The sequence below is a fragment of the Pollachius pollachius genome (assembly GCF_949987615.1).
Source record: "Pollachius pollachius genome assembly, chromosome: 19".
In the NCBI taxonomy this organism is placed as follows: domain Eukaryota; kingdom Metazoa; phylum Chordata; class Actinopteri; order Gadiformes; family Gadidae; genus Pollachius; species Pollachius pollachius.
The window spans coordinates 19565116-19583316 of NC_136952.1; the positions used below are offsets into that span (position 1 = coordinate 19565116).

The 18201-nt window shown below is 45.4% G+C and overlaps 1 protein-coding gene across 1 annotated transcript in view; it reads left to right on the forward strand.

Annotated features, from left to right (window-relative positions):
* The window catches only part of LOC307090006 (glutamate receptor ionotropic, delta-1-like), a gene marked incomplete at both ends in the record, with an annotated part of 387185 nt that overhangs the window by 337244 nt on the left and 31740 nt on the right, over positions 1–18201 (forward strand). Inside the window, 2 exons of the mRNA XM_079756527.1 lie at positions 16927–17028; positions 17914–18036. Of these exons, the coding sequence (XP_079612653.1) occupies positions 16927–17028; positions 17914–18036 (225 nt within the window). The remainder of the gene's footprint in view (positions 1–16926; positions 17029–17913; positions 18037–18201) is intronic.

Here is an 18201-nt window from a genome sequence, read left to right on the forward strand (position 1 = left end):
AAACGAAAGATGTCACCAAAGGTCAAATTAATTGCACATTCATAATTTCTTCACTGCTGTTCATAAATTGTTTATGCAAATTGCACTAACCTGATTGCCTTCACAGTTCCTCCATGTTTTTCAGTTGAATCCAACTCCGAATCAGCCATTATTTAATGAGCGAAAGTGAATTAATGTTTGTGTGGTCCGTGAGCCTTTGAACGCTGTTAATATATATATGTGTCAGTGCTATAGGTGTGCTGATGAATAATTGAATCAAGCCGCATTCATGTTCTACCAGATAGGGGCGCAACCTTTGATAATTGGGTCCCTCTGCCTCATGGAAATTATGTACACCCCTGATGTAAATATTAGGATTGATTTTAAATATAAACCACCCGACAGAAGCCTGCCTCTCATTTGATTTACACATGAAGAATTTGAAGAGCGGTGATCTGATCCTCTTAGACCTACAGTTGGTCTGCTGTCCTTACATCACAAAAATCTTTTAAATCACGTCACAAACAGCACCAGAAAGTGTAAGGCTCACATAACTTTATGTGTATTCTCTCTCTCGCTCTCTCTCTCGCGCTCTCTTCCCTCCTTGAAGCTAGGCTTATTACTCAAAGCAAACACAGACGCACCGTTCCCTGTGTCCGATTAAACCTGATCGAAATTGAACCGAGCTGTTCTGGGAGCCTGCGCCGTTGTGTGTCCCCGTAAACCCTGCGATCCCCCGCAGGTCGTTTACTCGCATCTCATCCGATTTGTTCGGTGTGCGGATTTGCCCTGTTGTAGGCCCTGTGTCGTCACACTTATTGGTTGCCTGTAACACCTCAAAAAAAGGATTCTTCTCCTGTTTCCATCTCAGCCTGTGTTGTTGGTGTCGGGGACCTTAGGGGATACTCCTCCCTCTGTGGCAAGATGCCAAGCCACTGTTTAATCAAATCCTCCTCCTCCTCCTCCTCCTCCTCCTCCTCCTCATCCTCCCTCCTCCTCCTCCTCCTCCTCCTCCTCCTTCTCCTCCTCCTCCTCCTCCTCCTCCCTCCTCCTCCCCCCTCCTCCTCCTCCTCCTCCCTCCTCCTCCTCCTCCCTCCTCCTCCCCCTCCTCCTCCTCCTCCCTCCCCCTCCTCCTCCCCCTCCTCCTCCTCCCTCCCCCTCCTCCTCCTCTCCTCCTCCTCCCTCCTCCTCCTCCTCCTCCTCCCCCTCTCCTCCCCTCCTCCTCCTCCTCCTCCTCCTCCTCCTCCCCCTCCTCCCTCCTCCTCCCTCCTCCTCCTCCTCCCTCCTCCTCCTCCTCCTCCCCCCTCCTCCCCCCCTCCTCCTCCCTCCTCCTCCCCCTCCTCCTCCTCCTCCTCTCCTCCTCCCTCCCCTCCTCCTCCCCCTCCTCCCCTCCTCCTCCTCCTCCTCCCCCCTCCTCCTCCCTCCTCCTCCTCCTCCTCCCTCCCCTCCTCCTCCTCCTCCTCCTCCCCCTCCTCCTCCTCCCTCCCCTCCACCTCCTCCTCCTCCTCCTCCTCCTCCTCCTCCCCCTCCTCCCTCCTCCTCCCTGCTCCTCCTCCCTCCTCCTCCTCCTCCTCCCTCCTCCTCCTCCTCCTCCCTTCTCTCTATCTGACATTACTGTTTGCTAGGTGTTTGTCTTTACATGCCTTAACCAGACAAGTGTTTCACTTCTCCCCTCTTGTCTCTCACCGTCTTGTAGCTCCTCTCCCCCCCCCTCCCAGCTCCTCTCTTCTCCTCTGTCTCCTCCAAAAGGCAATATTGCAGTTTCTTACAGATTGTGTGAGCATGAATAACAGATTCTTGTATAATCATACCATGTCTTTCAATGTAGGTAATTTAGTCTGAATTGGAAGGCAAGTTACTACTTGAAGCTAGTTAGATACAATGCATGTGCAAGGTAGTTTATCCTATCAGACTGGGGGGTAAAACAAACAAGGGGTAGGGCTAAAAAAGGGAATTGAGATTGGTATTGTTGTCTGCCCTTGTGGAATGAATCCATTGAAACGATGGAAAGGAACCAGAACGAGGCTCGGCTACAGCCAAATTAATATCTCAACGTCCATTTTAACAATATATGCCTTCTTCAACGCCGAACAGAACTTTTTTTTTTTTATGTGACGCTAAACATAATGGTTTTTTCTTTTGTTAACGAGTCGGCTAATTGTTTTTCTTGTTCTTTATATCCTTGAAAGTGACAGTATTTGCTTGGTTTAGGCCTGCAGATTGGTAATAATTCCCCATTCTCTTTTCTGCTCAGTGCGCAGAACAAAGTGTGGTTTCTTGTAATTTATTGAATTTACATAAATTACAATCAAATAGAAGGGCTGAATATTGGCTAGGTCGACACCCACGGTTCAACCGACTTTCTGTTGCTGTACAATGGAACAGTTTAGAAACCCACATCTCTGCTAAATTAAACAAGACTTGAATGTTGTGTAGAAAAAATAAGAGCATTCAACAGGCTATTGACATAAATTTTTGGATTATCATCCATAAAACATTTTTAAATCCTAAACCGGATGAAAAGACGGTGTGTTTTGTGGTGAAACGTTGGATTTATAATGTGCAACAACTTTAATATTCATAAGGAAAGCAGAGATTACAGCCAGTGTGAATTGAAAGGCTTTTAAATCTCTCTCCCGAGCCGTGTTTTCAAACTCCCACGCTTTGTCTTTCAGATGAGAAACCCTGGATCTCAGTAAAATAAAATGAACAGCAGGAAGATCCCCCCACACACACACACCAAAAAAACAAATTTGTTACGCACAAACATATTCTATACACATACACACGAACACACACTTATTCTGTACACACATAGACACACGCAATAGGTACACACTAACACACACATACACACATTGACACACATATTGGCATATGTAAAGACACACGCACACACACAGACATATTGACACACATAGGCATAAAGACACACAAACAGACACACACACACACACACGTATTAATTTAGGTGCTATCTTTTATCCAAAAGGCTCCAGAGATCGGAGCTTTGTGTATGTGCAGCTCACTTCAAAGCATCACGCCATTTCCTGTGGGAAGGATGGGAGAAAAAGGAAAAAGTTAAATTCTATCCCTCCAATGACTTCTTGATCAGAGTCCATTGGGTGAGAGGTTTTGTGTGTGTGTGTGTGTGTGTGTGTGTGTGTGTGTGTATGTGTGTGTGTGCGCGCTTGTGTATGTGTGTGTGTGTGTGTGTGTGTGTGTGTGTGTGTGTGTGTGTTATGTTTTAGGCCTAAATAGGGGAAGGAGAATCTAGTGCAGAGTAAATGAGGATGCATTTTATGTCAGAAAATACCATTTTATATATATTTTATATAAACGTTTAGATTGTGTAAGCATAGATTATAAAAGCGTAGATTGTATGTTTAGGGGTAGTAGTGCGAGTGGACCCAAATGCTGGACATAGAGTGAGACTGAGACAGAGTAAATTATAAGGGTCTTTAGTCAGGGCAACATATAAGTAAAGGCGGGGAACGGGTTGAGGGGCCTGATGGCAGGCGAGTATTCGGACAGACAAGGGTTCTGTAACAGGCGAGTATTCGGACAGACAAGGGTTCTGTAACAGGCGGGTAGTCGGACAGACAAGGGTTCTGTAACAGGCGGGTAGTCGGACAGGCGAGGGTTCTGTAACAGGCGGGTACAACGATCTAGAGAGTCACTGCTTTGTGGCTGCCTTGCTGCCTCTCATGTCTGGCACTTGTCTGATTGTGTATTTGTTCGATATCGAGTCTTATATCGTTCGGATGTTTGGATGCGTTCAATCCCGCACTGCATTAAAGCAACCATGAACTTGGCTTATTTGTGCACGATTGGACTGCTATAGTGATTTTAAACACTTGTCTTGCCCATGGACACTACCATGACAATGTCACTGGCCTGTCGGGTGAATTCCAACATAGAGGGGTCTGTCCACTCCTCCGGGACGAGTGGCGTCCGACAGTGGTGGTGAGAGAGTTTGTTTACTACTGATATTGAACTGCTGTGCGTCTCCCTTCTGCTTTTTTATCTGCCCACAGAGTTCCCTCAGATATTTTTGACTGTCGTATACATTCAACCAAAGGCAAATTTTGACAGGGCACTGGACATTGTTTTCTATCTCTCCCACAAGCTCGATTTGCTGTCTCCTGATGCCCCTAATTTTACATATTATCTGTATGTGGACTGTCCCTCCAGACCTATGTTATGGAACGGTCAAAGACGCCTACTCTGCATCATTGCTCCCACCACTAGGGGCATCTGACCACAATGTGGTTTACCTCCGGCCTACATATCAGAGACTCCTGCAGAGGGAGAAGCCCCAAGAACGCTCAGTTAAAGTATGGAATAATTACCGTATTATGGCCCTGCAGGGTTGCTTTGATTGCACAAACTGGGATACTTTTAAATTCCCTGATATTAATGAACAAGTAGAAACAATATCTGACTACATCAATTTCTGTGTCGTCACAGCCATACCCATGAAAAAAACCTAAAGTCTCCCCTAGAGCCCTAGAGCTCCTACAAAAAAAAGCATCTTATAATTGAAAATAAAAAAGCATACTGTAATCAGGATGACACAGGCATAAGGGACACTCCCGTGAGGCATGGCGGGGGATAAAGACCATGACCCATGTCCCACACAAGGGCAGAGGGAAACCTTCCTTGATCCTGCTTGGAGTTGAAGGACTGGAAAGAGCCCACCAGCTAAACAGCTTCTTCTATCGCTTTGAGAATGGCAGTGGTGCTGGAACTGGCCTCATGCTGCCCCCTCTACCCTCTGCATCTGTCCTAAACATCAGACAATCTGATGGCTTTCACCTTTTTAGTCGCTGCAATCCACGGAAAAGCCCTTGCCTTGACAAAATCGGTCTTAATATCCTTATTCATTCACTGTGCGTAACAGTTAGCCCCTTTGTTCACTGACATGTCAAGTCGCTATCCTGTGGAAAACATCTACATTTGTACCCTTGCCAAAACTGCCAAGACCCACAGAGTCCAATCACTTCCGACCAATAGCGCTGACATCTCTGGTCACCAAGTGTCTGGACTGTCTGGTAAAGAGGTACATTGTATTCTAAACCCTCCATCTTATGGACCCCTGCAAGTCTCTAGGGGTTGGACGATGCATCTTGACATTAATGTACCTTCTGCAAACTCACCTGGAGAAACCAAAGACTCATGCTAAGATTTTAGTTGTGGTATTTTCATCTGCTTTCAACACCATGCAACCTCACATTGTTTCAGACATTTTAGCCAGTGAATGTGTTAACTGGCATCATTAATACAGGTATTATTTATTTGATCGTGGACTTTCTTAACAGTAGAGTTCAGCAGGTCAGAGTGGGCTCATTTCTGCCTGATGCGATGACAACATCCACAGGCTCTCCACAAGGATGTGTTTTATCTCCTTCACTATTTATTTTATACACAAATTCATGCACTAGCACTTTACAAAGTAAGCACTTTATTAAATATGCAGATGACATAGTCCTAGTGAGTCTGCTACAGGATGGGGAGGTAGACAGTTTTAGACTCCTTTCTAGAATGGTGCAATAAGTCACGCTTAATATTAAATACCCAAGCATTGTCCATAGATTTTAGAAAGTCACAACCATCTTCCAACTTTTTATCAATGGAGAGACTTCAGGTTGTTGCAAACTACATTTACATTTACATTTAGGGCATTTAGCAGACACTTTTATCCAAAGCGACTTACAATAAGTGCATTTGTTACAATAAGTACATTTGTCATAAGAAGTGAAACAATATATCGCTGTCCGTACAGTAAAGATGTTCAGAAAACCAAGTGCAAGTATTACAATCGCTAGGCTAACCCATTCCCCGAACTACAAATACTGTGGCATTGTACTGGACAACAAGCTTAAATGGGACTCATGGACAGATCTTTTGCACACCAAGGCAAATAATGTACTTTTTAAAGAAGCTGCATTTTTTTTAATGTCAACAGCAAAATGCACCAAAGGTTTTACACTGCATTTAATGAGGATGTTTTAACTTTCTGTATTATCTGCTGATTCGGAAATGCCATTGAGTCACAGAAAAACAGTTACAACTGCCAGCAAGTTCCTTGGGATCACACTACAGAGCATTGAACACATTTACTAAGACAGACGTTTACAAATTACATTTTATATGACGATACACAAAATTTATTTTGTACCACAAGCCATAAAAGCCTTAAATCAGTCAAAATAAGCTTGAATTCCTGTATTGTAGTGTGTGATGTACAGTTGGTCCTTCGCGTTATGTCTGTGTGTGTCTGATGTATTTGTTTGTGTCATATGGCTGATGTCCTGCCATGAAGTGCGACTCTGCCGCAAACCCAACAGCCCCACAGGGATAATAAAGTAATCTACTTCAATGATTGTCTGAAGAGCCGGGCTAGAAATACTGTGAGCTGATGTAGGATCGCAGGCAGGGCTTTAGAGTGCGGGAGATGAATGGACGATGAGACTGACCCTCGCTAGGTGGCAAAAATGGACCGCTTGACAGTGTTCCAAAACCAGGCAATTGATAACTGCGCTGTTCAGATTAAAGTAAAGCTAACCTTAGACTGAATTGGTGTTTGAATACCTATCTAATGAACAAATAACTGAAATCGAATATTCAGGCTCAGCAAATAATATATATATATATATATATATATATATATATATATATATATATATATATATATATATATATTGTATATATATTTATATATTAGTGCTGTCAAGCGATTAGAATATTTAATTGCGATTAATCGCAAAATTTTTTCTATTCTAAATATCCTTTGATTTCATGCTGCTAGCCTTTTAGTGAGATCAGAGAGTGTTGAGAAGGACAGTAATAAAATATATTTGGTAAGATGGATATAAGAAGAGAGACACGCAGTGAATTCAACCCGGTCCACTTGACATCAGGTAGGTGCATGACAGTGGTAGGCCTACCGTGAAACTTCAATAGCCCAGGCTTTTATTTGTTTCAATCACTGAGCTTTGAACAAAACTGTTGTTCAGCAAAGATGGGATATACTATAACATTTATTATTTAAACCAGTATGAATATTCCTACCGTACGTAGGCCTATACACATTACCAGGCTATTGAATAACGCCTACACACACACACACACACACACACACACACACACACACACACACACACACACACACACACACACACACACACACACACACACACGGTGGCGGAGTGGTAATCGGGAGAGTCGGGTGAATTCCCGGTGGGCCGTTAACGTTTCGGGGCTGATTACTGCGGGATAACAATATTGCGTTTCTAAAAGTTCCTTGCAGCGCCGTCCGGCAGCCTGAGCTGTGCGCCCGCAACCTCTCACTCGCTCAACAGACGCAACACTCACAAACTGTCATCGTCGCAACCAAGTTGATTTTGTCTAGAGGGGAGTAACTGAGCGGCCCCTCCCGAAGTGGTACAGCCCAGGTGTGCCTTGAACTGCGATTGGTCAGAAAGACGTAACAGCATTGAACTCTCGTGCAGGCTCGAACAGAGTGACACACACACACACACACACACCCTTTTAAGGAGTTTTTCACCCGCTCCGTATCCTTGCTTGCCCCATCAAGTTTGTGCGGCGTGCTTGTTGTTTTGTTTCCGGTGTAGCTAGATCCGGTATGGTGTTGTAGTTTTCTAACGTGACTAGTTGTTGCTAGACAGCAGGTGAAAAAACTACAACGTTTGCCAAGCCAAAAGAGCGTTAATCGTGCGATAAAAAAATGAACGCCATTAAAATTGGTTTGCGTTAACGCCGTTAATTACGCGTTAAACTGACAGCACTAATATATATATAAATATATATGTTGTTAATATAATGTATACACACAATAAAAACTTATACAACACGGTTCGACATGCAAATTCTATGACGTGTTATTGGAGCAAAACAAGTGAGCACATGTGGCGGTGGAACTTGTAGAACTTTTCTGTCCCATAAACACAACAGTTACACCTTCTTAACATCTTCAGTGCAGGTGTACAAATCGCAAATTTTTAACTCAAACATCACATTTCTGCTCCAGTTGTTGCAGTGAATATGGGGCAAAACACATTCACAAATTCATCAGAAAATGTGATGTCAGTAACTGTGGTAACTTCTGCCCAATACTGGCGGGCGGCCGAGTTGTAAATGAAGAATACTCGAGGCGTAGTGACCGTTGATAACTTTATATATAAGGCACATATCACAGTACACATCAACTGGAGATAGCAGGAAGTCAAACTCGAAAATACGGAAGCCCCGAGGAGCTTATATTCATCCCAATAAGAATGCACTTATCTTGCGATACAAGTCAACGTTACAACACTTCTCCCCCTTTAAATTCCAACATTCCCCAAATACAGAAAAACATAACAATGGTGTTATAACTGGCATACCTCTTAACATATACTGGCACCTTAAGCACAGTTAAGAAATACAAACACCTGAAAAACATTCATTTCAAGTGTCCAGTCAAATATGAAGTCTGTCTGGAGGTTTGCGAGCGCGCTGGGACCTGCGCACTTCCCCCTCTGACTCCTCAGCTAAAACTGGTGGTGAGGGTGATTTGGGTGGACCTGGTGTTGTGGAGTTGGGGAAAAACTGGGTCAATGTGAGAATGTCCATCCTCTTCAGGTGGCACAGACACCTCTGCATGTGGCTCTCTTTCTGGCAAAGTCACTCAGAGTTTATGTTATAGCGCAGGCGCGCATGGTCTTGATGTCTGCGGAAAATGTGTCCGTCTGTCAGCCTGACAACATAGGAAACTGGACCACTCTGCTTAAGAATAATGCCAGGTAGCCACTGCTGCTTGCTGATGTTGCTGAAGATCCTCACATAGACTCTGTCATCGGGTTTTAACTATCTCTCTCGTGCATGTTGGTCGTGCAACTCCTTTTGCTTCACCTGCGTCCTCTCCACTCTTGCCTTCATGTCTGGGCGCAGCAGGTCCAACTTTGAGTTAGGCCTACGCCCCATGTGCATCTCTGCTGGAGTGCGTGCAGTTGTAGTCTGTGGCGTGAGGCGGTGTTTGAACAGGAAACGTGAAAGCCGGGTGCTGAAAGAATCCCCTGTCATCCCCTTCAGGCCTTCCTTCACCGTCTGCACGGCCCGCTCAGCCAAACCATTCGAGGCTGGGTGAAAAGGATCTGTCCGTATGTGGTGAATGGCATTTTGTTGCATGAACTCACTGAATAGCTCACTGGTGAACGATGTGCCATTTTCCGTAAACAGAGTGTCAGGCAGCCTGTGGACTGCAAACACTGCCCTGAGCTTGTCGATGGTTGTGGGAGCTGTAATGTTGCTCATTATGTGGGCTTCTATCCATTGAGAGTGCGCATCCACCATTATAAGAAACATCTGCCCCATGAAGGGCCCAGCAAAGTCCAAATGTAGCCTAGACCAGGGATGGTCTGGCCACTCCCACGGGTGCAATGGAGCAGGTTGAACCATGTTCAACCAAGACATCCCCGGATGAGTCTCATGTATTTCCTCTATGACCTGTAAACGGCCAGGTGGAGGCACGATGACTCTCCTACCCCAGAAGATGCAGCCATCCTGCAGGCTCAGTTCTGTTTTGCGTTTGGCATAATGCCTCAGCTCCACTTCCTCCACCGTACTGGGCCAACCTTGTAGAAGGAACGTCTTAACTTGGGATAGCACTGGGTCACTCTCTGTCAACTGCTTGACCTGAATCGCTTTTATAGGTGACTCTGCCAGTCTCTCCAATGAAAACACAGTCTCGGGAGGCACAAATGTATCAGCGGGTGTGTCCAGTAAAGTGCATCTGCGTTTGCATTATCCTTACCCGCTCTGTAGACAATAGTGTACTGGTAGGCTGACAGTGTGAGCGCCCAACGCTGTATCCTGGCTGATGCTAGCGCTCGAATGCATCTGATTTCACTGAACAGGCCCATTAGTGGAACACGTCCCTGTACCACTGCAGGACGTCCTCTGTTGTGTGTGCGTACTTAACATGCCAGTTCAGTCGGATCTTGCGAAGCCAATCAAGGCCCAAAAGACTGGGCCCTCCGCCTTGAGCGATCACCAACCTTGCCATTGGCTTCTGTCCCTCAGCTGAAATGTCCACAAATAGCACCCCTAAATGTGGATGGCAAACAGCATCTATGAATTTGCAGTCATTTGCGTATGCCCCTCCACACCAAAAACATTCCACCCGCCTTGCCGGTTCATCAGTCTCTCTCCTGACTTAGTGCACTGCTACTGCCTGCGGCAGTCCTTTACCTTTTTGGATATCTCTTGCATTATTAGCTGCCATTTCCATGCCATGGGAAATCTCTAGGCCTTTCTTAAAAGTCAATGGAGGGGTTTCCCCCAGCAGGTGGCGCTGTATGGCATCATTATTTATCCCACACACCAATCTGTCACGGAGCATATCACTGCGTCGTCTCCCACTGCGTTGTCTCCCACTGCGTCGTCTCCCACTGCGTCGTCTCCCACTGCGTCGTCTCCCACTGCGTCGTCTCCCACTGCGTCGTCTCTCACTGCGTCGTCTCTCACTGCGTCGTCTCCCACTGCGTCGTCTCCCACTGCGTCGTCTCTCACTGCGTCGTCTCTCACTGCTTCGTCTCCCACTGCGTCGTCTCTCACTGCGTCGTCTCCCACTGCGTCGTCTCCCACTGCGTCGTCTCTCACTGCGTCGTCTCTGTCTCCCACGGCGTCGTCTCCGTCTCCCACGGCGTCGTCTCGACGGCGGCGGCGGCGGCCTCTCTTGCGGCGGCGGCGGCGTCTCTTGCCGCGGCGAGACAAACCTGCTGGGTCCCAGGACGGGAAACTGCAGCGCCTGCAGCCCTGCCGACATGACCGGCTGTCAGCGCTCCCATCAGCTCCCGATTCATGGCCAGCTGTGCCATGTTCGCCTCCAACAGTTTCCGCATCAACTCCTCCATTGTTGTCCCTGTGTGGGTCTTTCTATTCAACTTGGTTGGTTACTGCCTGCCATCTCCACCATGTGTAGCGGGCCTGTGGGTGTGGGGCTTCCACGCCACCAAGCTGGACAGATAATATGACTCCACACACAGAGAGCAGTTCAAAGAGATGGTTTATTTACCGCCTAAATACAACAGGGGTGGGAAAAGGGTCATCCACCTCCTTTGTGATGTAGTCCAACCAATCCAACACCTCCCACCTATCTCTTTCCCGTCGGCCGTACAGCAACTCCAGACGATCACACAGATCCTGTCCGTAGTGTGCTAGCCCTCCAAAATCACCCCTGCTTAACCATCCTGTGATTTGAAAATGATAAGGTTAAAACAAGGCGTATTAACCCAAACGGTTCTAAATTTGCCGACACACACGCAAAGCATTCAACCAATCGCAACAGAGTTGGTGTTCCGACCAATCACAGCACACTGGGCTACTTAGGAGGGGGGGCTTAAAGTGTGAGAATAGGCTTGTTTCATGTCAAGCATGCGTTGCATCACCTCGCATAACATAATGCCTTCTGGGATAAAACCCTCAGAAATGCTGGTGATAACTTCCCTATGCAACATGGCTTTAAAAACTTGTGGGAGCTCCAGGGTAACTCCCTCCGTCTGCTTTTCTGTGCATATGGCCTCAAAAAACTGCAGACAAAAGACACTCATAAAACACAATTACAATGTGCAATTTCCCACGTGAGAAATTTCATTACTCCTTTGAAAGAGGCGTGCCCTCTCCCAAACGTTGCTTATTAAAAATAGACGACTTTGTTAACTTCACTTCGCCACTCATCATGTTAATTTCTTATTAGGGAAAGGGGCTTCAGACTGTTTTCAATGAAACTAGAGTTGGTGAATAAAATATCTTGGCTGCACTTGGTGGGCCATCTTCTTTGTTAAAACTACGAGGAGTGCACCTGTTTCCGACTTGACGTGTTGGGAACTTGACATGTTTCTGACTAGTTCCGGTGGATCTTCATGTCTCGTGCATGCATGCGTTCAAATGCAGGTGATCTGAAACACAGCCAATAATTAGGGCTACTATTCTAGTACTACCCCCGAATGAAATGATTAACCCTAAAAAAGCATGTTATGGGATCTTTAACAACAGCACCACCGGTGCTGTTGTTAAAGATGGTTCAGATGTCAGACTACCTTGGAAAAGGTTTAAAATGAATAAAAAAGGCTCTGGTTTACTTGGTCTTCCAACATCAGGTGCCGGCGGGAGCTGTGTTTTTTTCCTAGTAACTTGCAGGGCCACTAGTAACTTACAGGTCCACTACTAAATAACAGGTGCACTAGTAACTTACAGGTCCACTAGTAACTTATAGGTCCACTGGTAACTAACAGGTCTACTAGTAACTAGCAGGTGCACTAGTAACTAACAGGTGCACTAGTAACTTATAGGTCCACTTGTAACTAACAGGTCTTCTAGTAACTAGCAGGTGCACTAGTAACTTACAGGTGCACTAGTAACTTACAGGTGCACTAGTAACTTACAGGTCCACTAGTAACTTACCGTTCCACCAGTAACTTACAGGTCCACTAGTAACTTACAGGTTTATGAGTAACTTACAGGTGCAGTAGTAACTTACAGGTGCACTTGTCATTTACAGATTCACTTGTAGCTTACAGGTCCACTAGTAACTTACAGGTGCACTTGTAATTTACAGATTCACTTGTAGCTTACAGATCCACTAGTAACTTACAGGTGCACTAGTCATTTACAGGTGCACTAGTAGTTTACAGGTGCACTAGTAACTTACAGGTTCACTAGTAACTTACAGGTGCACTGGTAACTTACAGGTTCACAAGTATCTTTTGCTCTCCATTTCACTTAGATATGTGGTGCAAAAGTGAGAGTCCGTGGAGCTTGCCGATTGTGAGCGAAGAAACAGCATTTCACTCATAGCGACCGATACAAGCAGTTGTATCTATTGACTTGTGTTTGTGCGAGAAAAATATCCCAAAGTTTTCTTTTTGGTGGGAAAATATTGTACAGAATTCACATGCTGAATGCGGATGTGCAATTGTTTTTGATGCATGTGTGAGAATGTATATTGCACCATACACACTGCAACCACTGTAGCAGAAAGGTGAGTGTTTGAGTTTCTTAATTTGTGGTTTGTAGAATAGGATTTGGGCACCTGCAATTAATATTAATAGAAGGTGTAACAGTTGTTTTTTGTTTGTCGGAGAGAAATTTTCAACCCCTAAGGCATTATTTTCTGACTTACAATTTACACATGACTTTCATGACTTTCTTTTTTCTCTTTTTTCACAACTAAAACTTCCACTATCACAGGTGCTCAGTTGTTTTGCTCCAATAATACCTTTAAAGAATTCGGGCAAAACTTGGCCCGCCATTGGACCCCAATTAGAGAGGTGATTTCTCCACAATATTGCCTTTAAAACGTGCAAGTGAAAGGTCTGTGTCTAGATCGATCGGTAGATCCGCAGCAACTTTTTTGGGAGAAGCTTGGAAGAAGATTTGTCAAGGCAATTAGCCATTTCCGATAAAACCACGACTAAAAGCCCTTTGTTGTTTTGTATTAATCATGTCGTCTGCGAAATAGTATCCAAAGTTTTCTTCCAAGCTCGTTAATGGGTGCGTTGTGCGCAGAGCGAATATTATTCATTGGTCACGGAGCTTTTCTGGCTGTCCCTGTCGCCACATGAGGAAAGTTGTTCATGACTATATGAAAGGCATCCTAAGACTTCTCCTCAGCTGCTAATTCCAGTCTTTTACTGAGCAGTCAACATGACTGATACATTGCTAGACGCTAAGTGCTTCACTGTGTGTGATAAATATATATATATATATATATCTCGGGTGTTGCCAGAGCTAATTTTGTTTTACTCTATTTAAATTACAGGCACCCCCAAACCCTAACGATATCTAACGATAATTGAAGGGACAGTTCTGCGGAATAATGCTTTAGTATGAAGAAACAAGCGCTCCTTGTGTCAGCTGCCGTCGTTTACGTTCTCTCTCTGCCTGGTATTTTCTTCGTTCTTCCGCTCCCTCTCTTAGCCTCACTCTCTCTCTTTCTCTCTGTTTCATCTACAAACTTCTCCTCGAGCAAGTGTCTTTTGAAACCACTGGCCCACACATACTCAAATCCTTTTACAGACAAACACTCTTTTTTTAATAATTGGAGTCACTTTTCTTTTTTCTCGCCGTTCTCTTTCTCCCGCTCTCTCCCTCTCCATCTCTCTCTCTGATTCTCTCTCCTCACCCGTCTCTCCCTCTCCCTCCTCATTCTCCCACATGGTCAAATGAACAGTGTAGTGGGTAGGGTGCAGGCGTTCTACAGCAAGCTGCCCTGACTGTCAGCTGCTCATTAAATCCAGTGAAGGTCACTTTGGACAAACGCATGTTATCAATTATTTTCCGTTCTACTCCTTTTCCACAAGACTTTCAGGGAAAAAGACAGTAATAACAAGTGTTCTCTAGGAGGCATTTATGATTACTATTGTCAGTAGCTTTCAGTTTCTAGCACTGTGTTTCATGGCAGGCAAAGGGCTATTGCATGATTCTGTGGGGTGAGTCTACGTATGACCAGGCATATAATAACAAGCGGGTTTCATTTGAATGAACACAATTTAGTTGTTTGAACAGCGCTGAAGCGGGTGTTAAATCTGAGTTGCCAGGTTGAGTTTCTACTGGTTCGATGGTTAAGCGAAATTAGCACCTATATAAGCATCCTATAATTCGTTTTTTCATTGTATAAAATTATTCTTGATTTTCTTATCCTTTTTAATGCTTTAAACTATTCTTGAACTCATTTGTCGTAATGATTAGGGGGGAAGTAAGACGATTGTAAGAACAGTGGAACAAAAAAGTGTATTTTGTGTCTTCCCTTCAATATTCTCAATATACTTAAGATAAAGCTGTACTAAGATACAATATTTATTTTTTGTGGTTCTCCAAGTTTCTTTAAAATGCCTCTATGGAGTGTAGAGCAGGTAAAATATGAATCTAAACTAAAGTTTGTGTCAATGTGTCATGACGGCTGGTAGCATGGACAGTGGTCTGCATATACATGAGCAAACATCTAAAGGTTATCTTTAAAAAAAACTACTCACACACACACACACACACACACGCACACACACACACCATCCTGGCCACTGCCTAATGTCTCCCCCCCCTTTGTAACATGACTTTGATTTCCCCGTCTCCACGGACACTGCACTGGTATTAACCACCGTAACGCTCAGTGACCAAACCGACACTGTGTCCAGCCTCAGCCCGATGGAAACAAATCTACGTCTTTAGGCGTTTGCGCCCTGCTTGAGTCACTTCTGACAAACCCGTCGGCCAAACAACCGAATAGACACCAACAACACAGCTGTAGAAGATAAGCATAACACTATCAGTCGGAGATATGACAAAATAGCACCCCATAAACCATTTACATTCACAGTTTCTAGATATAAACAATTATGGTCTTGCTCAAACACAGACGCATACACATACACCCACACAGACACAGACACAGACACATTGGCACACATGGACGCACACACACACACACACACACACGTGGGCCGGCAATCAGAGATGCTCTTTGATGGGCTGCAGAGTTAATTATGCAGAGTAGACTGGTAAGTAGGGCGCTGCGCGGGATTTGGCTGTGGAGAGTCTGGCCTATTTGCTCCTTATAATGTCTGAGTGACAGCCGGCCCAGATCTAATTGGACAGGGCTCATGACGCTCCTCTTATTATTGATTTTTTATTTCGGAGTTCTTGTTCTCTTGTTCCTGTCCTTTGTCTTTTATTATTATTACTTACTTACTCTCTTGTGCTCTCTCTCCCTCTCTCTCTCTCTCTCTCTCTCTCCCTCTCTCTCTCTCCCTCTCTCTCTCTTCTCTCTCTCTCTCTCTCTCTCCTCCTCTCCCCCCTCTCTCTCTCTCTCTCTCTCCCTCTCCCCCCCCTCTCTCTCTCTCTCTCTCTCTCTCTCTCTCTCTCCCTCCCTCTCTCTCTCTCTCTCCCTCTCTCTCTCTTTCTCTCTCTCTCCTCCTCTCCCTCCCCTCTCTCTCTCTCTCTCTCTCTCTCTCGCTCTCTCTCTCTCTCTCTCTCTCTCTCTCTCTCTGTCTCTCTCCCTCTCCCTCCCCCCTCTTTCTCTCTCTCTCCCTCCCCCCTCTCTCTCTCTCTCTCTCTCTCTCTCTCTCTCTCTCTCTCTCTCTCCCTCCCCCGCCTCTCTCTCTCCCTCCCCCCCTCTCTCTCTCTCTCCCCCCCCTCTCTCTCTCTCTCTCTCTCTCTCTCTCCCTCCCCCCCATCTCTCTCTCTCTCCCTCCCCCCCCCTCTCTCTCTCTCTCTCTCTCTCTCTCTCTCTCTCTCTCCCTCCCCCCCATCTCTCTCTCTCTCCCCCCCCCCCTCTCTCTCTCAGGCCATACTGCCTCCTAACATTTCAAACAGTCGATGAAGGGATAATTGCAGATAGTATATAGTAGATCCACCAGATCCTCCAGGAGTCTGTCTGCTGCACGGATGGTGGTTGTCTTTCTCTCCCCGATGTCCCTTAATCTGTCCAAATGGTTCGCTCAGATTTTGACTCTCCTCCATGGCCTATAAACCTGTGGGAAAGGATTTCTTAAGGAGGCCTTTGGTGGATAATCTCAACTATAAACTGCGAAATACGGGAGGGACATTCATGCCCTCTATTAAGCTTGATGGGAACACCACTTCTGGGATGATGTCTTGACCTCTCTCTCTCTCTCTCTCTCTCTCTCTCTCTCTCTATACATATATATTTATGTATATATTATGTTCTCAACCCCCCCTTGTAGGTTACTGTGGATGAAACTCTCTGCTGGAGATTTCTTTACAATGCTGGGGAGTCTGGGCAATGTACCCACATCCCTATAGCCTTCGATGAACAATAAATGAAACGGCAGAATGTTTCCTAAAGTACATTGGGTGAGATTGCGTAATGTAACTGTACATCGGTCATTGTGCTGACCCTCGCTCTTCTCTCTCTGGTCTCTCCAGCTGGCGACCTGGGACTCGGTGCACGGGCTGAACGGCAGCTTGAAGGAAAGCCGCATCGAGAACGGGATGCAAGGGGTGACGGTCAAGGTTGTCACTTTACTGGTAAGTTTGTCGTTTTTGATCATCTATACAAATGGGAATAATCTCACGCTAAGGAAAGACATCAGTAAGAAAGCTTTTCGGATTGAGTGTTTGGGAGATGCAGCTGTCTTTGTCTGTGTGTTTGTTATTTCCTGGCAGAAAACTTAAAGTAAATAGAAAAATGATTGCAACAGTTAGTTTCATCCTCCTTGCGGTACCAGAGGGGTGGGGTTGGTGAAACATATTGATGTTCTCCTCACGCTCTCCATTTCCACTGCCTTAACTCCATCTTCCTCACAGGAAGGTGTGTTCGTTGGTTTCGTCCTCTGCAGGTTGCCAGAACAGTTGAGTTAAGGGCAAGAGTTGAAAAACATTCTCATAAGTCTAGATGTTCTCCTCATGTTCTCCATGCCACCCCTCGACTCTCCCTTCTTCCCCTTTGACTTGGACGTGCTTGTCTCATAGCATCTCCAGGCCGCCCTGTATCTCGTTCTTCTCCAGGAAGATCTCAATGTATCATCCTCCTTTTCTGCACCAGAGGAGTCAATTAAACATAAGGACGATCTCCCCATGTTCTCCATGCACTCTCTCTCTCTCTCTCTCCACATCTGTTTTTTTGTTTATCTGAGCGGTAGAATTTACACCTTTCCTTTACGCTCTTACCGACTCATCTCTCTCGCTCTCTCTCAGTTGCTCTCTATAGTATTATCTCCATCTTCCTCAGGATGATGAGTGTGTGTTTATCTTTTACTATTTGGAGTACCAGAGGGTTGGAGTTAGTAATAGGGCAACATTCATCTGATGCCATTCATCGTCTATGTCTTCTTCAGGAAGATGCGTGCCTGATGCTCCTCACAGCACCAGAGGAGTGGTGTAAATGAGACCTGTTCTTTCTGTGTTCTTCAGGAGGACCCCTTTGTGATGGTGGCTGAGAACATCCTGGGCCAGCCCAAGCGGTACAAGGGCTTCTCCATGGATGTGCTGGACGCCCTGGCCAAGATCCTGGGCTTCAAATATGAGATTTATCAGGTGGGAAAACTAGAGATTGAATAGTGTTTATCAAGTCCAGGTTGTTCATATTGAGTGCTTCGGAGAGCTTATCAGCAGAGTACGAAGGAAGGAGTTGGAAGGAGGAGTTGATATATATAGGAGTTGATATATATATCTTTGTTTATGTGATCTGAGCTGATCCCT